This window comes from Pleurodeles waltl, chromosome 6, assembly GCF_031143425.1.
Source record: "Pleurodeles waltl isolate 20211129_DDA chromosome 6, aPleWal1.hap1.20221129, whole genome shotgun sequence".
NCBI classification, from domain to species: Eukaryota; Metazoa; Chordata; class Amphibia; order Caudata; family Salamandridae; genus Pleurodeles; species Pleurodeles waltl.
Genome location: NC_090445.1, coordinates 416,375,632 through 416,402,729, shown reverse-complemented (window position 1 = coordinate 416,402,729; position 27,098 = coordinate 416,375,632). Strand labels below are relative to the sequence as shown.

The window sequence follows — 27,098 nt, the reverse complement described above, 5'->3', positions numbered from 1 at the left end:
TCCACGGTGTGTGCCCCTCCTTATGCCTAGGTGGGTAGCAATATCACTGGTAGTGCAATGCATAGTGCGTAGGCCTGTTCCCAGTCTGTGAGGGTGGTGTGTACGCCAATGGTGGAGTTGGTGCAGTTATTGACCCAGTGTATCCTTTGTCTCTCTCCCCCCCTTTCTTGTATTGTCATCCTGTCCTTATGTGCATTAGCATAATCTGGCGGAGGAGCAGAGGCACCGGCGACCGATGGGAGCTCCCTGGAGGTGGCGGACACTTCTGTGACCACCCCAGCTACAGGTACAGCCGCCACCCCCGTACCAGCACCACCCTCCCAGAAGCCCCTCAGCAAGTTGCCCATGCCCACTTACCCAGGACGGTGGGCATCTCCTTAGCCCCAGGCACCTCAGGCCCTGTCCTAGTCAGCCCTGCTGCCCTGAGTGAGGAGCCTATTGACCTCCTGAGATCCATCTCAACAATCTAATGCATTCCTGTAAGGCATTCACACTGGATTGGCGGCCCAACAGAGATCGATTCAGGCTCTGGCCTCCTCTGTGATGGCAGCCATTGTCCCTGTTTCAACTGTCCCCCCTCCAACTTCCACTTCCCATGCCCATTCTCCTCAACCCCAACCCATCCCGGGCAAACAGCCTGACGAGCATGCACACAAGACAACACCCAAGAGTGTCATAGGCACCACACTTCATCCCACAGGCACTCACACAAACACCATCCAGTTGCAGACACAACAACATCCACTATTTCCACTGTCTCCCCCTCTTCCTCCTCCTCCACCTCCCACTCAGTTATGTCCACACTAACACCTGCATGCACTAGATCATCATCCACTACCTGCATCATCACCACACCAAGCAGAACACACACCTTACTGGCAGACACCTCCACAACAGCCATGCACATGTCCCCTGTGTCCTCTCCCACTGTGTCTATCCCCCCCCCCCCAAGGTACACAAACGCAAGCACTCCGACACCCAACAGCCATCCACCTCACAACAGCATACAGCCCATGCTGTGTAGAAGGAAGCCATTCACTATCCGGGAACGCGTCCTCGGGGTAGGTCTTTGAGCTGGGTTTGGCAGAATACAGTATACCACACCAGTCCCATGGCACGGTTGTTCCCATGAAGCCTTGTCCTTATTTGAGGATGACTTCCTTCTACTCCATACATTTCAATTATAATTTTGTTGTGAGTAAGTGTCTATAATGTGGGACCTAGTTATTTGGTCTATAGAATAAGTCACTACTCCCCCTCAAGAGTTCTGTGCTCCTCAAATGCACTTTTGATTGCACTGCCCGAAACTAAATGGAAGAAGTGGGGCGGCTCCTCATTCTCTGCCTTGCCTCCTTCTAGTTGGAATGCTCTCCACCGATATATATGTGCCAGTAAAGATGAGGGCTTCTTTAAATGGGGTTTCAAAAACTGGTTGTTTAAGCAGGCTTTCTAATACTTCTCTGTTCCTGACCGCAGGTCTGGACTTTAGTGCTGGGACTCTCGGTTTGTAGACATGCGCTCTGTAAAAACCATAATAATAATAATAAAAATAATAATATTAATAATAATGAATGTCCTATGAGAACCTAATTAATTTATTCATTGGCCGCATATGGTGAGATGTCAAGCAGTAATTGAATGGGGCAGAGGTCCGAAAAATGGGCTTTGCAGGAACTCAGAGTGAGTAGAGTGTTCGCCCAGGTTTGACAGCTTTGTATTCCATCTAGCATTAACCATCTGCCTGCTACTTACATGCACCGTCCCTAAATTCAGCCTCATGTCCTTCATCTGAAGCTGATCTTGAAGAACATGTTCTAATATATTGACTGCCCTGCAAACAAACACAACTGTGGGGCGCGGTCAAAAATGACACAAGTAGTTAGCATAAGGCGTGTTCCGTTGTGCCTTAAAATAACTACTTGCATCGTTAGTGAGTGTGAGTCTGCTGCCTCATGAGGGAGGGTGGAGGCTTGCCTGGGGGATGGTGGAAGGGCAACCAGAGCCATCAAAGCGGGACCCCATCCGCTTAAAAAATTCCACACACAGGTCCCAGTCCAGAAACAGCCCAATCTGGCAACACTGAGAACTGCATGAGTTATGGTCAAGAAACCAGATTGCTGGTTTGGACAAAACAATTCAGCCCGGTTTACAACGGAAATAGCTCTAACTCGAGCAAATGGGAGACACGTTGCATTGCAAATGCTTGTTATACACAGCTCTCGTTCAAGTCGAGTACTTTAAGTACATGTGTAGATTAATTAAAAGCCACGTGTTACTAATATAATTTATCTAAAGATTTGCGACTTTCACCTCTCAAGTTTAATAATTCGCATTCCCGTTCAGGGGACTTCCAGATTTTACACGCACACACATACCTTCCGTTCCCACCAGCCTTTCTCTGTAACCTGAGGGAATACCCAAAGCAAATCCCAAATGTCTTCTTGATTAGTAAAAATTACCGCTCTGTAGGGCCACGTGTCACCTTTACGACGTTAGAACACAGTGCACGGGTTCGGATTGGGAAGGCGGGCAGTCAGGCATTGGGCGATGGGCCAGTGCCTCAGGGACCCCGGTGGGCCAGTTTTTTAGGGCCACTGGAAACTAGCTAATAGAGCCTTACTGTCTTCCCTAGTCTCCTATAGTGGGGCGTCCGTTTTACCATGTACAGTACAACATGACACAGTGTAGGGGGCGAACAGCTAGATTTCCAATCCCTGTCTCCTCGCTTGACCGCATTAATCTTGGGCAAATTGTTTTTTCTCTTTCTTTTGAAGTGCAAACTCGCCCAGAAGGTATTAGGGTGTTTTTACAAGAGCGCCAGCTTCAGGACACACATACCTAGTGATTTGCCCAGAATCACAGCCAACACCGAGTCTGGAGCCTGGTCCCCATCTCCAAGGTCGCAGCTCTGGTCCTTAAACCACATCCTCACCCCCTCTACTTTCTCTTCTACAGTGGAAATTCATGTTAACCAGTTCGAAATAGTTTACACCAGGTCATATTATCGATATATTTTTATCTATTCAAGTGAAAGGTGACAATTGAGCAAGGCCATTGCAATATGTGCTGTTTATAATAGTTACTGCACATTTACCTCTGTGTGAAGAGCACAAGGTTGTTTAAACACGTCAGCTAAGGAACAGTGGAGAAACCTTGGTTACCGTGCTGCATTTTTATCGAACCATTATCAACATAAAGTAGGAAGGTTTTCTTCACTATCCATTGACAGACAGGCTCTGATGTCGCCACCATCTGCGTGCAACGCTTTAAGAAAGTACACTTATGTAGGCGCCTATAATGGACATTGCGATGTATGACCTGTCAGGGGTATCCACTCCTCTCCCTTCTCCGAAATGGAAAAGAACGGAGGGGAAGTGTGCAAGGAATGTATGGCGACGCCAGGCTTTTCTATGCAGAAGTGCAAGGGAACTTACTCAACCACTGCCATTGCTTTAAAGGGGCAGGTACTGCCCGGTACTGAGTACCTGCACTTCTTTAATTTGAAGGGGAGAGCACCTGCACTTCTCAGCACTGTTGCAGTGCATTACAATGGGAGAGTAACAGCACTTCTCAGGAGCAAACAGGTACTCTAAACAGAGAGTACCTGCACTTCTTTATTTCCATTTAAAGCACTGCATACTATATACTCTTTATGCGATGCTGGAGCACAATGTATATAACAGTGTAACATTTGTTGCTGTATTGCAATCAGAATATATTATGATTATACCCTTTGTAGAGAGCTCTGAAACTCGGTGAGATCAAGTTTGTGCTTTATCGAAGAAGTTTCAATTAAATAATGCAACCTTGGTTTATACAGATTGCTAAGTAGTGCACCATTGGTACTGTTAGCGCATCTGGCCTTATTTGGTTTCTTATCGTTAGATTATAAGGGGACGCCTTAGACGTTCGATGGACCTTTTGACTGCGCTTAAGTAGTTCCCACCATAAGATCCAGTTCCAATACCAACAAATAGTAATGCCAATCAATAACATCAATAATCTTGGGAGTCAGTAATTTCTACGCACCATGACCCCTTTGGCGATGAATAACCACACCTCTAGGTAAAAGTTAGAATGTTTATTTCCCTATATTAACAATGCTAATATCACCTAACTTAGGCCCTCATTACAACCCTGTTGGTCGGTGATAAAGCTGCGGTAATACCGGCAACAGGCCGGCGGTAAAAAAAATGGAATCATGACCACGGCGGAAACCGCCAACACAGACAGCCACTTTAACACTCCGATCGCCACGGCGGTAGCAACAAACACCACGGCGGTAACTGCCAACAGCCGGGCGGAAGACAATGTACTGCCAAATGCATTACAACATGCCTATCCGCCAGCTTTTCCGGGGCGGAACTAATGCCATCAAAAGCACGGCGGAAACAGAATACTGAAGGGAAATGACTCACCTCTCGACACTCAAGGAAGAACCACGACACCATGGAGCCCGAACTGCAGATCTTACCCATGCTGGTGTACCTTCTCATACACCAGGAACAAGTACGCCGGCAAAGACGACCACAGTGAGTACTGCACCTAGCACACAGGGGAGGGGGGAGGAAAAAGAGAGTGACACACACACCCAACACGCAACACCTCCACCTCCACCCTCACCCCCAACACTATACACACAAACAGATGCAACAACATTACATATGCAGCCCATAACCCTCAGGAATAACGACAAAAGAAATAGAGTAAAATGAGTGTAATATAAGTAATTATTAGAAATAAGTTCAGAAATAAATAAACAGTATGTACAATATATACAATATATACAAAAGGAGGGACAATGCCCACTCCAAAATGTCTGTGGCCCACGGGGGCCAAAACACATAGGCCAAGGCCACACTTGACTCCTGCCTCAATATAGAGAGAACACTGCAGGGGCATCAGGTCGAAAACATACAGGCACCTCAGGGGGATGAGGAATGGGAGGCACCTCAGCCAGAAGATGGTACAACGCCACTAGCCTGGAGGGGGCTCCATGCCCACTGCTTGGTCCTGGGGAGTGCAAAGCCACAGTCTCTCAAGTGAGTGGTTTGCCCTCTGCTTGATCCTGGGGAGTGCAAAGCCAGTCTCTCAAGTGGGTAGTTTGCCCACTGCTTGCTCCTGGGGAGTGCTAAGCCACAGTATCTCTAGTGGATGCCTTCTTCCAGTGGTTCTGGAGGGGGCTTTGCGCCCAGTGTGGTTCATCCTGGCAAGAAGGGGCTGAGTGGATGCCTTCTTCCACAGGTTCTGAAGAGGGCATTGTGCCCAGTGTGCTTCATCCTGGCAAGGAGGGGCTGAGTGGATGCCTTCTTCCACTGGTTCTGGAGGGGGCCTTGTGCCCAGTGTGCTTCCTCCTGGCAAGAAGGGGCTGAGTGGATGCCTTCTTCCACTGGTTCTGGAAGGGGCCTTGTGCTCAGTGTGCTTCATCCTGGCAAGGAGGGGCTGAGTGGAAACCTTGTTCCACTGGTTCTGTAGGGGGCCTTGTGCCAGTGTGCTTCATCCTAGATGGGACAAGGTCACAGTCTCTCACCTGGGTGTCACACCAACAGGTGTTGCAGGGGCCAGGATGCACTGCAGCCCATGTAGTCACCACTACACACAGCTCTCCGGTGGTGACGGCTGCTCAGTGTATGCCAGTTGCGCTGCAGGTGGCGGTTCAGGCAGTGGTGGTGGTAGTCTCCAGGCCTTCACCTGCAACCTCGGACGGCTGCCCACTGGGGCTTCCGCTTGATGGAAGTGGTGCTGCTGGCGGCGGGGCAGATGGCGGAGCTTGCCGCGGTGCAGGTGGCGGCGCAGGCAGTGGTGGTGGTAGCCTCCAGGCCTTCATCTGCAGTCTTGAACGGCTGAGGTGCCATAGCTGGTGTTCTGTGCCCCTTTATGCCCTTGGCTGATGGTGGTGCCTCCTTGCTTCTGCCAGCTGGAGTCTTTGACTTGCCCTTACTGGCTGGTTCTGCCTCCTTCCCCTTGCTGGCTGCTGTCCCCCTTTTGCCTTTGCCAGGTGGCGGACCCTTCTTGGCCTTGGCAGGTGTTGCTGGCACACTGGCTGGGCTGACGGGTGCCTCCTTGGAGCCTCTCACAGCTGCAGAAACCACAGTGGCCATGGACTGGGTTGCTGAGTTGCTGGGCTGGGGTCTGGCCACCCTGGCCCGAGGTGACAGACGGTGTGGGGAATGGCTAGGGAATAGGTCAATGTTGGCGAGGAAAAGCTTCTTAGGGACACTGGGGCGGGAAGAGGGTGAAGGTTTGGGAGTGGAGGAAGAGGTAGTGGTTGTAGGTTTTGCCAGTCTGCTGTGTTTGGGTGCAGGTGCATGGGCTGGATGCTGTTTTGAGGTGGATGGCTGTTTGGTGGGTGTGTGCTTGCGTTTGTGTACTTTGGGAGAAGGGAGTCACAGACACAGTGGGACGTGTGCATGGATGTGGGGGTGGTGACTGCCAGTGAGGGGTGTGTAGTGATAGGCGTGCTGGTGATGGAGGTAGTGGATGAGGATGTAGTGCATGTAGGTGTGAGTGGAGACGCTACTGGGAGGGGGATGGACGAGGAGGAGGAGGGGGACACAGTGGAGGCAGTGGATGTTGGTGTGTCTGCATGGGGATGGTGCTTGTGTGAGTGCCTGTGAGATGAAGCGTGGTGCTTGTGTTTGCCTGAACCACTTCTGTGTGTTGAATTGGGTGATTGCTGGTCTGAAGGTGTGCTTGGGATAGGCTGAGGTTGAGGGGATTGGGACTGGGTAGAGGAAGTTTGAGGGGGGAGGCTGGAGACAGGGACAATGGGTGCCATCAGTGCGGAGGCCAGAGCCTGGAATGCTCTCTGTTGGGCCACCACACCAGAGTGAATGCCCTCCAGGTATGCATTTGTTTGTTGCAAATGCCCTGCTACACCCTGGATTGCATTCAGTATGGTTGACTGCCCAACAGAGAGGGATCTGAGGAGGTCAATAGCGTCCTCACTGAGGGCAGCAGGGCTGACTGGGGCAGTGCCTGAGGTAGCTGGGGCGAAGGAGATGCCCACCCTCCTACGTGAGCGGGCACGGGAAACACACTGAAGGGCTGCTGGGAGGGCGGTGCTAGTGTGGTGTGGTGGCTGTACCTGTTGTTGGGGTGGGCACAGAGGTCTCCGCCACAGCCACGGAGCTTCCATCGGAGGAGGAGTCGCTGTCGGTATCGCCCCCTCCTGTCTCCGTCATGGTGCTCCCCTCGCCCTCCGTCCCACTGGTGCCCTCACCTTTGGTGGATTCGGCCTCCAGGCCCATGTGGGATGCAGCTCCCTCCATCGCCGGTGCCTCTGCTCCTCTGCCAGATAATGCTAATGCACACAAGGACAGGGTGACAAAACAAAAAGGGAGGGAGAGACAGAGGATACACTTGGTCAATGCCAGCAACAACACTACAGTTGGCGTACACAACACACAGGGAACAGCCCTATGCACTAGGCCATGCACTACCAGTTACAATGCTGGTCACCAGCCCATGGGATACAATGCCTAACGCCATTAGCTGCACACCTGAAACCCACAGGACCCTGCCCAGTAGTAAATGCCCACTAACACTATTGGCGTTGGAGTGCATCAGAGCCTGCCCAACATGGGACCTACCCTGCCATGTTCGCACTGGCCCAGGGGCACCCACAGCCCGCATCCCCCACCCAGGTAAAATGCGCGCAAAGTCATGATTCAGAATCTGACTCACTCCCTTGTGGCTGCTGTGATGCCTTCAAGCGCCCATCCAACTCCGGATAGGCTGTTGTGTAGCCATTTTAGTTATAGCTCCATGCACGTTAGTTTAACACACTAGGCCGCTGTGCACTTTGACCTAGATATATTTTATTTGGCTTCGCATTGTTATTTTTACAATAACCAGTTTTACGGTCTTGTTTTATTTTCATCTATCTAACTGTTTTGCTTAGCCCAGCACTGTGTTTTCAAACAAGACATTCATGATCACTTTGTGCTTCAGTCAAGGCTACAGTTTGGTACATTGCCGGTGAACGTGGTAGAAGTTTAGTCTCCAACATTCGTATAAAATACACATCCTTACATAGGGACATTTTCTTAGAACATCAGCTGTGTTATTATAAAAACACTTCCTTGTCCCATTACACGTAAAGAGGGAGATTCCAGCCAGGGAACCACAACTGTATGCTGATCGCTGAATGCTTTGCTGCAGATAATAACGCAGACTACATGCTTTTGCTTAGGTATGAGGGTTGATGTCCTCCCGGGGGGAAACTGAAAGGCAGAACTAGAGCTTAACATGCTGTGCTCAGATTATGACTTAGACAGGAAATAGTCCATAGGTTCTAGTGACAATATGATAGCGTTATTCTTTTGCTTCACTCTCCTCATCACCATTTTAATATTGTCATGTTGTGTCGTCCTGGTTATTGCAGCTCACGCTTTGCTATCTAAGATGCAGTTGTTTTATTAAACCAGTCTTTAAAACTTATACTGCTTTTTATTGTCATTTATATATGAGACCGAATTGTGAATGAGAGAACCAGACCACAACTTCCCTGAGAAGTACAATATGTCATGCGCTCGGCTGCCCAATCATCTTTACCTCTTGGGGGAGATGAGGCACTACTAGTTAGCCGGAGCAAAGTCCGGATTTAGAGGGACAAGTGTCACCCATGGTGGGTTAGACTCAGTCTCCCACACCGTGGATGATCTTGCTGTTCAAAATCCAGTAGTCTCATTAGAATAATGAGAGCCTACGCGACAAGGCCACCGCCAGGATGCGGAACATCAGGGGGTCAGGGTATGACGGGCACCCCTTCCTCGTTGGGAGGCCAGCCCCAGCTGGGCCTCCGCCGTCTTCCTTGCCCAGCGGCGCAGATCCTCCCACCGTTTGTGGCAGTGGGTGCTCTGCCTGTCAAAGACCCCCAGGGTCCGCACCTCCTTGGCGATGGCACGCCAAATACCCTTTTTCTGATGGGCGCTGACCTGCAGGAAAAATACAGCAGAAAAGGTATTAGTCATACCGTCCGGACTGGTATACACATGGCCCACCATATCCCCCCATCCCCTTACGCACATAAGGGGCCATCCCCTTATGCACATACATTGACCACCATACATGCAGCACTCTGCCCAGGACCCCTCAGAACCCCCATACACGAGGCTTACACACACAGCAATCCATACATTCATGGCCCACACATCATGCTCACAGTATACTCACCTGTTTGCCTGGAGGACCATAGAGTAAAGTGTCCTGGGGTAGGACTCCATCCACCAGTCTCTCCAACTCCTCCGAAGTGAAGAGGGGGGGCCCTTTCACCAGACCCTCGAGCCATTGTTGCTTCCAGACACAGGTCACAGCAGCACTTGCAGTGTAGGTACTCTCCTGTTGAAGGTCAGGTAGCAAGTGAGTGAACAGATAGAAAGTTACGTCATGTCCGTGGCGGTGCGTACCGTCACTGCCGGCATACATCACCATTGGCTCCTGGAACCCATAGGGCCCAATGATAACCAATGCGATTGTGCGCGGCGGTCATCGACCGCTGACCGCAACGGCACACACCGCCAGTGGAATTACCTAATTTCCACTTGTCTCTCCTCACATGTCAGGCAGCCACCATTTCAGGGGGGCACAGGCCATGGCACCTAACTGTGTCACAGCAAACATTGGCACATCAACTGACTCTCGAGTTCACATACTGTTTCTGTAAAGGAAGAAATGCACATTTATTTTAACAAATGTGTGAATATGACCCTCTGCTCACCGTTTTTCACCCTAGAGTTCAACCGCTGAGGATGAATAGGAGATGGAGACATCCCCCCATGTACAGACCCCTGGTGGACCTGGCGACAATGGAGGACAGGCATATTATCCTGACCTACAGACTTGATAGGGCCAAAATCCAAGAATTGTGTGCACAATTGGAGCCAGACCTGATTTCAGCTATCCACCACCGCACAGGTATCCCCCCTTTAGTGCAGGTCCTGTCAGTGCTCCATTTCCTGGCAAGTGGTTCCTTCCAAGCTACAGTAGCCATGGCATCAGGGATGTCGCAGCCAATGTTCTCAAACGTGCTGACCAGAGTGTTATCTGCCCTGCTGAAACACATGTGCAGCTACATCGTATTCCCCCAGGTGGAGGATTTGGCCACAGTGAAGGCTGGCTTTTATGCCCTGGGACATATCCCCAACATCATTGGTCCCATTAATGGTACACATATTGCATTCCCGCCCCCCCCCCTGGAGAAATGAACCAGTGTTCAGAAATAGAAAAAGCTTTCACTCTCTGAATGTGCAGATGGTGTGTTTGGCGGACCAGTACATATCCCATGTCAATGCCAAGTATCCTAGCTCTCTGCATGATGCCTTTATCTTGAGGAATAGCAGCATTGCATATGTGATTTCTCAACTCCAGAGGCACTGGGTGTGGCTAATAGGTGAACCCATGATCCCCACCCAGTTGATGTAGGTATATGGGTGTGGGTTTGGCCCTAAGTGTGAGTGTGTGGCTAACAGGTATCCCTCCAATATTTGCAGGTGACTTTGGTTACCCCAACCTCTCATGGCTACTGACCCCAGTGAGGAATGCCAGGACAAGGAATGTTACAATGAGGCACATGGGCGAACAAGGAGGATCATTGAGAGAACCTTTGGCCTCCTGAAAGCCAGATTCGGGTGCCTCCATCTAACAAGTGGATCCCTGTACTACTCACCCAAGAAGGTGTGCCAGATCATTGTTGCATGTTGCATGTTGCACAACCTGGCCTTGAGACGCCAGGTGCCTTTTCTGCAGGAGGATGAGCCTGGAGATGGCCGTGTGGCAGCAGTGGAGCCTGTGGACAGTGACGAAGAGGAGGCAGAGGAAGAAGATGTGGACAACAGAAGTACACTCATTCAACATTACTTCCAGTGACACACAGGTAAGACACTGTTACTTCACCTTCCACTGCAGTATTGTGTTTGACATTGACATGGCAGCCTGATTTCCCTATTTCTATGGCCACTTAGTACCCTTTGCCATCTCTATTCTCAGATCTCTGTGCCCCACTCTGGTTCCTGGTGTGTTTACTGCTGCCCACTACAGGTCATACCTATGTTACTATTACAGTACATTTGAACTGCAATGTTTACAGTTTGTGAAACTAATACATTTGTCATATAATTCATAGACTCCATACTTGAATTTGTTCAAAGGGTGTTTATTTATGTGCTAATAGGTGGAGGGGTATTGCAATGTGCTGGGTTGGTGATGGAGAAAAGTCCAGGGTAGTGTCCGTTCAATTTGTATCACAGGTGCATTGCCAAAAGGGGCAAAGGAAGTGGAGCAATGGCAGTTCAAGGTGGACAGAGTGACAGAGTGGGACAGAAAGGTGACAATCAGGAGAGTCCTATTTCCTGGTGGGGGTCTTGGCGATGTTCTTTGTCTTCTGCCTGGATCGCAGGGACTGTTTGCGGGGTGGTTCTCCTTCTGCAGGGTGTGGGGTGATGGGGCCCTGTTGGTCCTGTGGTGGGGCCTCCTGTCCACTAGCGCCTGTGGAGGTGGAGGGCTGTTCATCATTTTGGCTAGTGTCAGGGGCCGTTGGTGTGCCACTGCCTCCCTCATGGTGTTGGCCTTGTCTGCCAGCACCCCTGCAATGGTGACCATGGTGGTGTGGATGTCTTCCAGGTCCTCCCTGATCCCCAGGTACTGTCCCTCCTGCAGCCACTGGGTCTCTGACAACTTGTACAGTATCTGGCCCATGGTCTCCTGGAGATGGTGGTATGCTCCCAGGATGTTGGTGAGTGCCTCGTGGAGAGTCGTTCCCTGGGCCTGTCCTCCCCCTGTCGCACAGCAGTCCTCCCAGCTTCCCTGTTGTCCTGTGCCTCTGTCCCCTGAACCGTGTGCCCACTGCTACTGACCCCAAGTCGCTGATCGTCCTGTGTTTGTGGGATTGCCTGGGTTCCCTGTAGTGGTGGACACACTGCTGATTTACGTGTCCTGGGGACAGAGGGATGGGCCCGCTCGGTGGGTGCTGTGGTGGTGTTTCCTGAGGGGGGAGGCTCTGTGGTGGTTTGGGACTGTGGCTGGGTCACCAACTGTACAGAGGTCCCTGATGGGCCAGGTTGGTAATCGCGATCCAGGCGTGCAGAGCTGCTGTCATCACTGTGGGCCTCTTCAGGGGGGGGACTGGATGTGGCTGGCACCTCCTCTCCGGTGACGTTGAGTGGGGGTCCTTTGGGAATGTAAATGCAGTGTTGTTGTATCTGCGTGTGCCATCTTGTGCATGGATATGTTTCCCTCTATGGTGTTATTAGCAAGGCAGCTTTGGCTTGTGTGAGTTGTGCTTGGTTTGGCTAAGTGATTGTCACTAGTGTGCATGCTGGGGTGATGGGTGTCCATGCAGGTCTGTGATGGGGGTCCATGCATTGGTGTTGCATGGACCCAAATACATAATACATGACCCTTAATATAACATACTATTACAATAATCCAAACATGAGCATGGCAATTTACAATAATAAGCAGTTAATAGGTATACTTCGCGAATATTAGTGGTCACTCAAGTAGGCACATTTTCAAAGTTGTATGTTATTTCTCTATATTAATTCATTTTCTATGCAGATTTAACATTAAGAATACATGACTATTCATTAGTAAAATTTCAGCGTTAACAGTACCATAGTGTTTTCTTACGTAGTTAAGAATCCGCTTACCAGGATCAGGACTACCCCTCGCTCCCCCTCATTAATTTCAGTCATGAGCAGCTCCTTGACAGTGACTATAAGGGTTATATTGCAACAGCACTGAAACTTTCAGATAAAAGCCTCATCATAAGACTTTTGAGCTGTCCTGTCTCTTGTACGTTTTTGCAGAACACATTTTCCGCTTTTGATAGTTTACTGAATATTAATATTGATAGCACAGACCTGCACTGTCTTTGGTCCACAACAATATCACCAAATAACAGTCAGAGGACCTTACACATCTTTGTAGACACTTACAAAGTCATAACAATGAGATGTGAAGGTTAGCACGACCACTCACACACAATAACATTTTAGAAGCTGTACGCACAACTGTAAGCAGGGTTACTGGCAGGGGAAGAACTGGGAGTGATGAGCTGATCTCATAATATTGATCATTTGACCACACAAGACTGGAGAGTATCAGGCATATTATAACGCTACAATGCCAGATGTTTTATTTGTAATTGTCAGTCTCTGTGTGTGAAGCAGATTGTAGGATTTGGAGAGCGACCCACTTTGCAGATCTATTTAGTTAGGTCGAGCATAAGCATACAACGTCTTGTACACTTTTCAGTATACTTCTTCTGAGGGTTTCCGGATATTTAATTTGTTAGTTTCAGTGTCATTTAAAAATCCTTGCTTGCTAATGGTCAGTCATGCCTCTGTGTCCCTCCTTCTTCTGTGTGGGAGCAGGGACCAACTATTGTACAATTACACTTTTTCCTGTTTATCTGGTCTGTAGGGGACTTTTTTTATTTGTTTCCTGCTCCTGTCCAGGGAAGCTTCCCTTTTCATTTTTAGAGCATTTGTTACCTGAGCGTAGCTGTAAACAAGGCTATAAATCAGGCTTTTATCTTGGTCACATTTGGTCTTGGTGGGCTCTCTGCACCCTCTCACAGCTGTTTGCTCCCACCCTTCGTTGGCCTGTATTTTCTTTACCAAGTGTGCCTGCCTGTGTGCTGAGAGCAAAGGCAGAGGATCGCTTGTAATTGCTAATAGGCTAGGCACCCAGTTCTACCAGAGCTCCACAATCCTTAGAAACAGTGCCCCCGTTGGCTCCATACTGGGATCCCACTTGCAGCTCCATGAGTGCACACACTCCAAGACCTCAGCTGTGTCAGTGCCAGGAACCCCACACACGCTGTCTGCCAGAGCACTTCAAGTTTTTGCAGTCAGTATACTCTGCTGCTCGAGTACTGGGACTAGGGCACAGCTCCATCAGGGCACCTCCGTTCACACACTCCAAGCCCTCAGCCATGCCAGTGCCAGGAACCCCCACACACGCTGTCTGCCAGAGCACCTCAGTTCCTACAGGCAGTACATACTGCTGTTCCAGAATCCATCAATTCTAACATTGAGTGCACATTACTTATCACTACTAAGGCTCATACACACACCCTTCAGGACTCCTCGCTTCTGTGGTTCAGAGGCAATGCCACTTCCATACTGGGCCCCACTCCCAACTTCACCAGGGCACCAACAGGCTAACACTCAGCAACACTGGCACGCCAATACTAGGTTCCACACATAGCTCCATTAACATATGTCACTTCTGACCTTGTGTGCCCATTACTATTCCAGTACTGCAGCCCACATACAACTTGTGTCAGTGCACCTCAACCCTAACCTGCATTATTCCAATACCAGGAAATAAACAGCACTACGTTCCCCATTCCTCATGTGCTTCCTTTCTGTTATTCCAGCACTGAGCGGGGACACAGCTCTGTCTATACCCCCAATCCTGATCTGAAGCACCCCAATATTATGTATTGGAGCTCACATACAACTCTGCTAAGGCACCACCTGCTGTTCTGCAGTGCCCCCTGCTGTTCCACACTCTGATTTCTGTTGGAGGACGTTGGGGAGCCAATTCGTTCTATTCTTAGCTGCCATCTTTATTTGTGAGGGTTTGTTTCACCTATCTCACTCCGTTCTTTCCTTTTCTCTGTTTACTCTCAATGTTTTATTTCTCCACCACTTTTCTCTTTCCAGTTCTTAAAATCTACACATTCCCAGTTTCACTCTTTCTTTCAACTGTTTATTTCTACTCTTCTCCCTTTTTTATATTTCCTTCTTCCTCTTGCTACCTCCACGTTCAAACTCACAAAAACTTGGTTATTTCTTTCCTTGTTTCATTCCTCTCTCTTTTCTTCATCAGGCGTTTATTCTTTCACAATTTTTTCCTCTTCCCTTCATTCTTTTTTTTGTCTTTTTTATTTGCTCTTTCCTTTGACTCAGTATGTGTCCTTTCAATTTTTGTTTAGCTGTTTCTTCCTTCCTTTCTCTGGTTTTTCTTTTTATCTTTATCTGTCAATTCACATTTTGCTATAAATCCCTCTTTTTCCCGTCTGTATGTGGAAGCCACAAGATACTTCTCAGGACCCGAAGTGTCAAAGTGGTTTCCCCATTCTGTTTCTGTGGGAAATGTGTTAGTATGTACATGCCCTGGTTCTTTCGCTGCTTGTTTCTCTCATCTCCCTTTTTTTTCTAATGTTCATTTTTCTCTTTCTTTTCACACGTCTTTCATTTTTTTTTCCTCGTATCTTTCTTCGTTAGCTTCTGTCCCTTTTTTCTTTTACCTCACAAATTTGCTCTATGTCTTCTCTTAGTTGTGGTTTCATTTTCTTGTTACTTCTTTCCCATATTTCTTTTATTTCTTTGTGACCCGTTCTCTTTCTTCCCTTTCTCTGTTGTATTCCTTTCACTTTTCTTTTTCTGCCTTATCCTCTTTCTCTCCTGAGGCCTAGTTGTCAATGGAGCAACAGGTGCAGTAGGCGGGGCTCAGAGACCTATGAACTTCACTCAACTCTAGTTACTGCTGTATTTTTTTTACCGAAAATGCAGTCAACCATTTTCCTTTCTTACTCCAGGGTCCATGACACCATTGCTACGCCACTTGTCCTCTCCATCTTTAATCCTGACTCCCTCTTTCCTTTCATCCTTCAATCCGTCCCAAATTATATTTTTGTTATGTTGTTTTGACCATTACACTCTAGTGGCAAATGTTTATTTCTGATAAAGGTTTATATGATAATTGTATATGTTTTAAGATAGAGGAAGAAGGTAAATGGAAGTGCTTTAATTAAATGCTGGGCCACTGGAATTATATGGCAGGAAAATATGAAATTATGAGGCAGGATTGACCAATTTATGTGGCAAGAAAAGTCCAGCTATGAATTTACAACGTTAATATCTCTAACTCAGGAAAATGTGAGACCTATTTCATTGCAAATGCTTGTTTTAAGTTTTCAGAGGACACATAAAAAAGCAGTAGGAGCCCCAAAGTGTGTTGACAGACATGCAGATATTCCATGTAAAAACGTTGGTGCAATCACAGTTCTTCATGGTGCAATTGTAACTCCACCAACTGATGGCTTTACTTGCAAGACCCCCTTCTGTGAAACACTCTGTTGTATTAGCTAGCAAAGAAACACACCACGTGACATAGAGAACACACTCCATAGTTGTATAAACGTTAGGGTGACCCAGTGCTTAATTTGAGAATGTGGCTTCCAGTACGGGACACCAGCACTTATTTTTGAGGCCTGGAACTTATTTTTCTGCCTCAAGAATTTACTGCGAGCAAAAGCTTCTGTTCCCAAAGGGTGAAAGCTGAAAGCTACAAGAGTGAGCTGATGGCACAGGGAGTGGTTGTAAATGGATTAAAGAGGCCTGAGATGGCTTCAGGATTAAGCTGTCTCAGTATTTCATGCTTGGACATTTAATTGCAGCAGCCATGGGTTTCAGAGGAGAGCTTTTGGCATCGGCACATTTTTGTTCACAAATTAAGCAAAAACAGCTTCTATTTGTCGCTGCTTTGGAAAACATAACAAGGCACCTCTCACCGTTTTCAGTCGAGCCTCTAAAACTAGGGACATGAGCTAAATTGTTCGAAACCTGCCAGACAGTTGGGGAAAAACCGGGACTGTCCCAGCAAATCTGGGATGCCTGGACACTCTAATAAAAGTGTGATAACAACGTGCAAGCTGCTGCGTGAGGTCCCCAATGGTCTTGCCGCTGCCAGAAGTAAATGTAATGGGTGGGCTAATAAACTGGTTGAGACATATGTCAAATATAAAAGCTGGGGTGTGGGATTTGTTGTGTTGACCAAGCTGCCCAATTTGATACCAGGAAGATTGCGCTGTAGTGTGTCACAGATTCCTCAACACAAGTTATCCCTCTCTTTGCCTCGATCCTCTTTTGGGCAATGATGGAGAACAAACCAGACCACTGACTCCCAAACTTGTGTGTGAAAAAGGCCGCTTTATTGGAACAGGTGTGCATTACAGTTGAATACCCTGGCCTTACAAAACTAAACACCTCACTATACATAAACTGCCTCCTGCTCTTTACCCCCACTTCTAAAGCCCACCCTCCCCTTAAACTTAACCAACCACAGTGTACAACATGATCTAATGCACTCCAAGAATTTGTAAACTTGAACTTCTCCAAATATAACCTTAAATCTTTGAAGTACCTGCAGTAACTTCCTGTGAGGTAACCTAATGTTCTGATCTGCTTCTGTTGTAAATTTTCTGATACCCTCCTTTCCAGCCTGCCTTTCCCCTTGCAAGAAACCCCAATAACCTTCTGTGAAGCCTTGTAAGTTGTGGGCCACCCACCACCAGAAAAACAAGGGGGAAGGAGAAAACCCACTACCATTTTTTCTTCCCCCCAACACATGATTCTTCTACCTACTCTAGAGTGTCAAAGTCTCCTTCATGAACTCTCTTATTTCCAGCAGATATAAACGCATGCCAAACAACGATGAGTGCACCCCATCGCCTTGAAAGAATTCTGATGCCTCGTAATGCAAATGCTTGTGAGCTACCTTACCTACCCCTGAGTCCCTACAAAAACGCCTCATCTCCCTGTTTATTTTACGCCTGGTCCTGTCAATCACTGGAAGCTTATGAGCACCCTGCCAGGCTCTCCTAGGCACAAACTCTGTTCAACAGATAAACAGCTTGCCTATTGCAGTTTTATTTTACAAATATCTTGTTTCATTTCCTGTATAACCGCTAAACCTTTTTGCACAACCAAGTCATTCGCCCCAGGTGAAGAAGCAATACATCTGGGCACATGTTTCCCCGCATTAATGCATTTAAAAATGGCAGTACATCTTTCCATCGCATCCCCCCTCTACCATGACAGGAAATAGAGATGTTTTTGTTTTGCTCCCCAATCCAAGGTCACTACCAAAACTGGAAATTCCTGCTTCTTTTGCCGCCCACTTGACAAACGAGTGCCCAATGATCCAAATCAAAATACCAGCAGACTCTGGCCCCTGCACGGTACCTGGAAAAGAAATTAAAGCTAGAATCCTGGGCAGTTTCTCTGCTAACCCCTCACCCTGCTCTCCATTTCTAATGTAATGCTGATAAAAATCGGAGGACCACCTGCCCAGTCTCCTTATCCTCTCGTGACCAACCATGTTGCCCTGCCTCAGTTGCCGCTCCAATCCTGAAGGAATGCATACCATACTCCTTGCCCTTCATCCCCAAATCGCGAATGCTTTACGCAAAATGCCTAGAAACTGACTGGCTGTGACCTCCCTCCCGTTCTTGTGGCGAAAAACCTGGTCCGCCTGGGAGGACATGCTATCTTTTAAACACATACCCCATGTTACTGGACAAAACCACTTTTGCTGGCAGGAAACCTGATGCTCCTTGATACCTTTGGTCTGTTTTGGAGCGCTGAAGATAAATCCGAACCCCATCTGTCTGCATGCTGACATCTTCCCAACTCAACCCTTTGTGCCTGTGGCTCCACAGTACTTCAGATACCCTGAATGCTCAAAAAAATATCCACGTCATGAGTGTAATAAATATCATGGCCTCAAGACTCGTGCTGCAAATTCCTGGCAAAGTGTCATCTAGCTTCTTGCAAATGTCCAATGTCAACAGCCTTTGTAACAACCTGAACCTCCTCTGTTCCCTCGCCCAGCCTTCCAAAATCCTCCTACCTGATTCCCCTGCTGAGGGTATATAACCCCAAGAGAGTTTGCCTACAAATGCTATACCTGACAACTTTCCTGCTATTGTAACCCTAGATTGTCCTTTTTTCTAATAACCCGATAATGAACTGTACTATGCATTCCACCCTTTCCCACTCCATTGCTCTCCGACTTGCCCCGTTCCCAGAAACTCTACCCAAGCCTGCACATATGCTTTCCTCGTGGACAATGACAGTGAGTCTATCACCAGCTAAGGCACACTTTGTCGCCTATCTTCTACATTTCCGGTGGCATCTGAGTCTTGTCTCCTTCCAACTCTGTGGCAAGTCCATGGAACCTCTCCCACTATTAACGAGACAAAGCATCCGCAATGTCATTGTCCCCCCCGGAACGTGTCTAGCTGTAGATACTATGTCATACTTGAGACATGCCATCACGAAAACTCTCAGTAGCTTGAGCACTTGAGAGTCTGTGGCTGATTGCCTGTTCACTACCTGTACTACTACCATGTTATCTATTCTAAAGACAACTTTCTTGTGCTGTAGCAATGCACCACACACATGTACTGCCACCACCAGAGGGAACTATTTAAAGAATGCAGCACTTCGCCCTCCCTGTTTCCAAGAATTGGGCCACTCCTCTGCGCACCATTTTCTCTGCCAGTAAATGCTAAAACCTACACCTCCTGACGCATCTGAAAACATTTGAACATCCCATTCTATGTCTTAAGGACCGCAAACGGGGATCCCATTGAAGGAATCCAAAAAGGAGCACCACATTCTTAAATTCTCCTTAACTCCTGCTGACAATTGTATATGATGATGTGGCAGGGAGAGGCCAGAAAGGGCAAGGCTGAGCCTCCTACAAAATGTTCTGCCTGCCCAGACAACCCTACAAGCAAAGTTAAGATGCCCTAATGATGTCTGAACTTCTTTTACAGTAACGTTTTCCTTTATGAACATATTGTTTAGCAAAAGCTGCATTGCCAACATTTTGTCCTGGGGGATACACGCCTCAACATTTCTAGAATCCAACTCAATGTCCAAAAATTAAATTACCTCTGATGGTCCTACTCTATTTTCTGGGGCCAGCAGCACTCCATACGCCACCATGAGCTCTTCTAAACTTGCCAAAAGCCTTTGCCATTCCAAAGAGCCGGCATCTGTGACCAGAAAGAAGTCATCCAAATAATGAGTTATACCTGCATGCCCAGTATGTCAAGTAAAAAGTCATTGTAAGAAATAACTACATTTCTCGAACAGTGCACATGCCATGGAGCAACCCATGGGCAAAGCTTTATCCATGTACCACTGACCTCCAAATTGTATGCCCATGAGTTGAAAATAGTCTGGTTGTACTGGTAGCAGCCGGAATGCTGACTTGATGTCACATTTTGCCATAGATGCTGCTTTCCTGCCTTATCAATAAGCCCCATAGCTACATCAACTGAAGAATATGACACTGATGTAAGCTTGTTGCTGATAAAATCATTCACTGATGAGCCATCTGGCCATGACAAATGTTGAATGAGCGTGTACTATCCTGGTTCTTTTTTTTGGGCACTACACCTATCGGGGAGACAATCAAGTCTTGCATTGGCCAGTTTTTAACTACCATCCTGCCTTCCATGCTTTCTTTGGACAGTTTTTCTTGAACCACCTTTGTGTGTACCTTGACTGATTTAACATTCTCAGCCCACCTCCATGCTCTGAGGTCTGTGTAACCTAACCGAAAACCCTCTTGAAAACCTAGTAGCAAATGTTGCACAGTCTCCCTGTCCGGAAAAAAGGATAGGCAATACTCCAGCCTCTCCAGTCTAATCAGAGTAATTGCCTTTTCCCCCAGCCCCTTGTGTCCCCTTGCCACCTTCTACTTCTTGTGTCCTTGTTGGTTGTTGCCATGAGGCTGATGAGTGCCCTGTTTGCTGCCCTTGACTTGTCCCTGCCACCCCATACCACTGGACCAATGCAAGTTTACCTGAACATTTTGAGCATTCATGCCAGAACTTTCAAATTCTCTGGTACACATACCTTTGTTGAAGTCCCAGCATGCACCTGTAACTCCTCCCTATGTTTTGTTCTCTGCATCCCACTCCACCCCGGGTGGGATGGACTTGAAAGGGGCAGTACACAGTTGGAAGCCCACTGACTGTAAAAACAGTCATGCCAAATTTTGCGGGCCCATCATATGCTGCCATAAATCATGATCAGTTTCCACCCAATTTACCTCCAGGTCTACCGCTATTCTCAGCCAAAACTCCTCATCATATTGCACCAGGCGTTGCCCCCCAAACAATAGCTGCACTTTTCGGATCACATCCATGTATTTTAAGAGGACAACGCACCTCTCTGGGTGTGTCTCACAGTAGACACTGGCATATATTAAATAGGCCGCCATCCAGTATTCTATAGTCATGGGGGCGCTTTTGCAGTTTATACTCTTCCTCCTTGGAGCCTTCCTTTGCCCTTACTTCCCCATGCAATAACTTAAACATTTCAATGTACTCCCCTTTCCATTTCTTCTCCTTTGTAGTTAACATAAGGCGCACCCCCAATGGTTTTGTCACTCCCATGTATAAGAGTTTTTTAATTTTTAAATCATTGCTTTCTTTTCCCCTCCCTGCTCACTGTTTCCTTCTTCGACTGGCACAGCAGCCACTTCTGCCTGTGCTAACCCCAATGCCTTGGGTTCTTTCTCCATGTTGCTTTCTGTAGCTCTGCCAGAACTCCATGTCCCTAAGTCAAGAGTCCCTACCCCAGTATTCTTTACATATTTACCTCTGTACGGTCTTGTGTCTTCTGTCCGCACCCTATATCCACCCCTTGATCCTTGTTGTCCTTCATACCTGGCATCAAAGACAGCACCTGCTCCAAAGCCTGCCGCTTTGTTCCTGCATTGGCTCTTCCCCTCGATATGTCTTCTTTGTGCTATTGTCATCTGCAAACTACTACCTCGAGAACCATTATTTTGTCCACCCATCCCCAGATACTCGCGCCTGCAACACCCTACAAGGAGGAGACTCCTCCACAATCTCCCCTTCCTCCATACTCTCTTCTTCATAATCTAATTCCTCTGGCTCTGACAATTCTCTGTGCTCCCATGAGCATTTTCCCCTGCCACACCTTGTGGATCCTCTTTACTGAGGTGCTTCCTGCCCCTACCCTCGGGGCCTTTGCTGCTGCATCCTACATGTCATTTTGTCCCCCCTGGAATGGTCCAACTCACCCTGAGGAGCCCTACCAAACTTACTTGTGTGTGGCTCCTACGAAGACTGGTGTGTAGCCGATGATGATGCGGGCTCCCAGTACCGTCCCCCCAGCAAGGCCATAACTGACCTTTGGGGCGTGCTTATCTCCTTGTCCCACACCGATGTCCAGCAGGCCACACCGCAGCATGCTTTCCTGTCCCCTCGAGGTGTGATAGCCGCACTGTGCTCTCCCAAGTCCACCTGTCTACTCACTCCCAGAACCTCAGGCCCCGCAGAAACACAGCGACGAACGCATGGCGCCGAGCATGCTAATTCCGCCGCCGCCATGCACTGGAAGCATGTCATGACTGTCACGCTGACAAGTTCTCACTGACTACCATGTCCAAGCACCCAGCCTCCACCACCAGCTGCAGCCCCCCCTGCACTCGCAGATCTGCAGATGAGATGGAAGCAATAAGTAAGTGCTCAGCCCTTCTATCATTTATGTATTTATTTATTTTCCAAAGGAGTGGGGTTCTACTAGCTGCCACTCGAAGAGCCTACCCTAAGGCTAAGTCCTGAGCAAAATTCCCAAAACTCACTGACTGGAGTGAACTACTGCCACTGTGTACACCTACCCAACAAAACGGTGGGTGGCAGCCCCAAAATGGAGGATATATAACCAATGAGCTACAGCACATTCATCTAGACTGTGCCACCACATGCCCAAATGCACCTGGGGGACAGACCTCCCTCTGGTCGGCTGTTCCCCTAATCACCCATATAACACGATTGGAGCCCTAAACAAAAACCTGAGGGGGATGCCAGTATTTAATGAGACAGTTTTTTTCTAAAACCTTTTGAATATGAAGGAGATTGTCAGAATGGAAGTTGTTTTGGGAAAGTCTATGTTTCGGCATGGGGTCGGCCTGTAAGGGTTTTGAGGGGAACATGAAATGATGTTCAGTAATTGCTGCCTTGAAGCAATCACAACTCTGGACAAGGCTGATGCCTAAGGTGTGGCTGGCCATTTGGAAAAGTGAGGAGGGGTCTTTCCACCTCCGGCATCTCATCCTGGCAGACCAGCAATGAGCGCTTCCTAACTGCTGAATAGCATTACAACAATACCACAAAACACAGACCTTTGCCCACCCTGACCCCCTCAAATATGTATTTGCACACTTTTAGCCCAAATTATTACACCTTGCGCGTTTAGTTGGACGGGCAGTTATCATTAACTACAAGTTTGTGACAATTGGCTTTGCTAAAACAGAAGCATATCCAAGGAGAACAAGTATCAAAACTGGCCATAGTGCCAATTGCACCCCATGAAACACTTGTACAAGGCTCTTTGTGACCGCATTACACTTTTTGAGGAGTCTTTGTTCTGGTGAGCTTTCCACCTTTTCTACTGTTTTAAGTTTAATGGATCTGTATACCGTTTGCACTACATTCCCTGGTTTAGATTTCTTCCCTTTATTTGCCATGGGTTGCTCTTATTTTCATACATTAGCCTGCACTTTTAGATCTACTTTAATGTCCTCCTCAGTTCCCCCGCTCAGCTCCCCTCTGTTGCCATACTCCAGGATGGAGGTCATTGACAGACCAACATCCAGGTAATTCACAGACCAGCATCCAGGTCATTCACAAACCAGCATCCAAGTAATTCACAGACCAGCATTCAGGTCATTCACAGACTAGCCTACAAGTAATTCACAGACCCCTTCTGGTATATTGTCATCCATTACGTCTCTAAAGCGTTTTACCTTAAAGCTACTGTGCCAGATTTTCTGTCAACTTTTAACCCATCTGCTTTCTTCCATATTTTTCAAAGCTTCCTGGACACCTTACCCATCACCAAGTTTCAGATGTTCTAGGTCTGCTCTGCCTTTGTTGCCTTTCTCGTTCTAACAGCAACCACCTCACATCCTTCCATCCAGGGCTTAACTAGTAAAAAAATGAAAGGCAATGCCCAAAGCTCTACTCAGAAGACCGCAGCCGGTGCTGTTAAATGTCGGCGCGTCGAATATGAATGCTGGTAATCTTGAATCCACATCATGCCTCTTTAATCCACAATCAGATACAGTCTGGCCCACTAGATAGCACTCTTGCAAAGCCTTACTTTCCCCTTTGTAATGGTTTTTCCATCTTTCTATTCCTCCTTCTTTCCCCATTGTGTGGTTTCCTTCTCTTGCTCTCGTAAATGTCTGATGAGCACAAATAAGTGCCAGTCCCCAAAAATGAGTGCCAGTGCGCCCCACCGGCAATCACTGGATCAAATTAAGCACTGCTTTCATCACACCAAATTACCCCGCCTTTTAATTTTTCTTCGCCTGTGTGCTGCTTTTAGCATTGCACATCACCTATTCTCTTTCATCCCTGGGTGAATATACAGAGTTCTCATCTAATGTTTCTTGCTACTCTTGAACTTGTGAAAATATCTCCTCTTACTACCATTTCCTTGAGTATGGCATCCATCAACACTTAGGCCCTCATTATGATCATGGCGGGATGCCCCACCGCCAACCGTGCTGGCGGTCAAACGGAAGACCGCCAATGGCGGCGGCCGCACCCTGCAAAAAAATGACGCATGGGGCCTCACTGCCATTGATGGTGGTGGGGGCCGCCATGCTCCATGCTGGTGATTGGTGGCCGGGGTGGATGCTGCTCCACCCTCAGCGCCATGTCAGTCCAGACACTGCCACGCCTATAATGATGCAGTTATAGGAGTGGCGGTGTATGGAGAGGCGACGATGGCGGAGGAGCAGCATCCAGGGAGCCCGTTCCCTCCCGGAGCAGCACGACGTCCGAGAGGGAAGGGGGAAGTGGTGTGTGTGTGTGAGTGTGCGAGTGCATGGGGATGTGCGTGAGTGTATGTGTGGGGGGATGTGTGTCCGAGTGTATGTATGTGTGTGTGCATTAAGGTGAATGGGTGCATGAGGATGTGGGGGGTTGGGGTTTGGGGGAACCTGTATGTAGGGATGGGGGATGGTGAAGGTCGAGCTAGGGGGCCTACATGGGGTTTTGGGGGTTGAGGGTTGGGGGTAGGTTTTCAGGTTCGGGGGTGGGGGTGGGGGTGGATCTAGGGGCTTGAGGGTGGGTAGTTGTATTGGTAGTTGTATTGGCAAGGAGAGCCTGGCATGTCACATACAGGTGACAGGAATCAGTATTCCTGTCATCCGTATGCTTTCCGCCAGGGATTACCTGGCGGGGTATCCCGCCAGGAAATCCCTGGTGGAAATGGGATCATAATCCCACCGCCGGTCTGGCCTCCACCGCCTGGTCAAATATGCCTACAGTCGGCCCAGCGGTCGATTCTGGCCTGGTGGTGGGTGGTAGTGAACTGACTGCTTTGCTGAGCCAGTTCACTACTGTGTTCAGAATGTGGTGGTCTGGACCGCCATGCCGTTGGCGGTAATGACCGCCACCGCCAGTGTGGCGGTCCAGACCGCCATGTTCATAAAGACTGCCTTACTTCTAGGACCTCATTTTCTTCTCCCTCGTCCTCCTGTCTGTCTGACTCTATTTTAGGAGTGAAGTGGGCACAATAAAAGTTACAGAAAGGGAATTGGCTTCCTGCAGAACCTGGAACAGAGTATTGTCCTAATCTACACAACAGTACCCTCAGATGTTTCTTCCTGCCACAACACTGTTAGCTCCTACCAATGTCTTCAGAACAGTAGGGTACCACAAATCCGAGTGAGCTCTTCAGGCGTATGGGGATAGCAGTGGCCCCCCAGCTGCTACCTGTGATAGGATCTCCACTGTCTACATAAGTATGTGGGATCTATATATAAATTCTACAAAAGGCTCAGCACTCCCCTTTCTATGGCACATCTGAGACTGATCTACAAAACTGCTGGAATCCACCTCGCACCAGTAGTTAAAGATTGTATTGTGTAGTGAGAAGGAGTGATAAGTGACAAAGTACCTCCTTCCTGGTGGACGTTCTGCCTGTCGCTGTTTGTCGAGGATTGCACATTGCAGCGTGTGCCTTGTCATTTGTTTGTGCTATATAAATACTTAAAATACAAATTACCTGACACCACAAATTACTTACATCCATTATTTTTTGCCCCAGCAATCCTTTGCCTTCCATGTCCATAACACCTTCATAATTATCTCCCCCCATAATTCAATTCTACCAATAGTAATTTGCGCATATAAACCCCTGCCTCCCATAATGAGATGTCCTACATGTTTCGTCTTCTGTAGCTCACTGTTGGCGATGACACCTGGGATGGTGACTGCCTTCTTTGCTGGGATCCTCCTCGGTAAAGTGCTGGTAGCCGTTGCAGGGTACATGATAATGAAGAGGAGAGCAACGATGGAGAGAGGAAAGAACACAAGAAAAAGAGAGAGAAGTAAGTTTTCCAAAGTAGCAGAATCCAATTTAATTGAAATATAACTGATTTATTGGAGCCACAAACATACACAATATAGAATCCCAGGCAGCGGTTGGCAACTGCTGCTCCCCAGTTCTAGGGCTCTGGAATCCTCATACGGAAAATGTACAACCAGTCTTAAAGAACTGAACACATCCCCCTTTCTTGAACAAAAACAACAATAGTTAAATACATAAATACGTAAACACAATGCAATAAAATAGAACGCAACCATCGGCACAAAAAAACCTCTATTTTTACTAATGTTTCAATGGGTCTACATATATTAACATGGAGCTACTAAAATTAACCACACAAATATTCATTCAGCTTCTTTGGTCTGACCCTATCCTCCTTCCTTTCTTTAGAAAACGCCCTGGTATGTTCGTCTGCAAAGAACCTTTCTTATTCCCCTGTTTTGGTAAAATCTTTTACATCCTTCTCGTAACCTTGTTGCCATCCTTGATATTTTCCATCACAACACAATGTGACTTTCCTTACATTCCATATTCTTCCTTCACTCAACTAAACCATGTTCCCTCCCACCTTTATCACCACCCTGGGACAAGACCATTTAGAAGAATGATTCTTAACTTTTTGACTTCTGTGGAACCCTACATAATCATTATGGGAACTCGAGGACCCCCACTGAGTCATTCCTGGAATCTGGGAACACCCACTGATTAATTACTGGAAGCAGGAGACACGTCCTAATAATATTCGATAATTTGAACTGCAAAACGTTATATATAAAAATCAGAAACAAGCGTTCATCAAACAAATATACAAATGATTAAGGCGGTCATTACAACATTGGCGGTAAAAGCCGCTTACCGCCGTGCAGAAGACCGCCAACCCACCGCTCCGCCCGCGGAATTCCGCCACAG

The 27,098-nt window shown here is 47.8% G+C and overlaps 1 protein-coding gene across 3 annotated transcripts in view; it reads left to right on the top strand.

Annotated features, from left to right (window-relative positions):
* The window catches only part of LOC138301948 (trem-like transcript 4 protein), a 219,034-nt gene that overhangs the window by 165,183 nt on the left and 26,753 nt on the right, over nt 1–27,098 (top strand). Inside the window, exon 4 of one of the 3 annotated variants that reach the window (XM_069242393.1) lies at nt 26,042–26,190. The exons of the other annotated variants lie outside the window; for them this stretch is intronic. Coding sequence (XP_069098494.1) covers nt 26,042–26,190 — 149 coding nt within the window. The remainder of the gene's footprint in view (nt 1–26,041; nt 26,191–27,098) is intronic. 3 annotated transcript variants of the gene reach the window in all.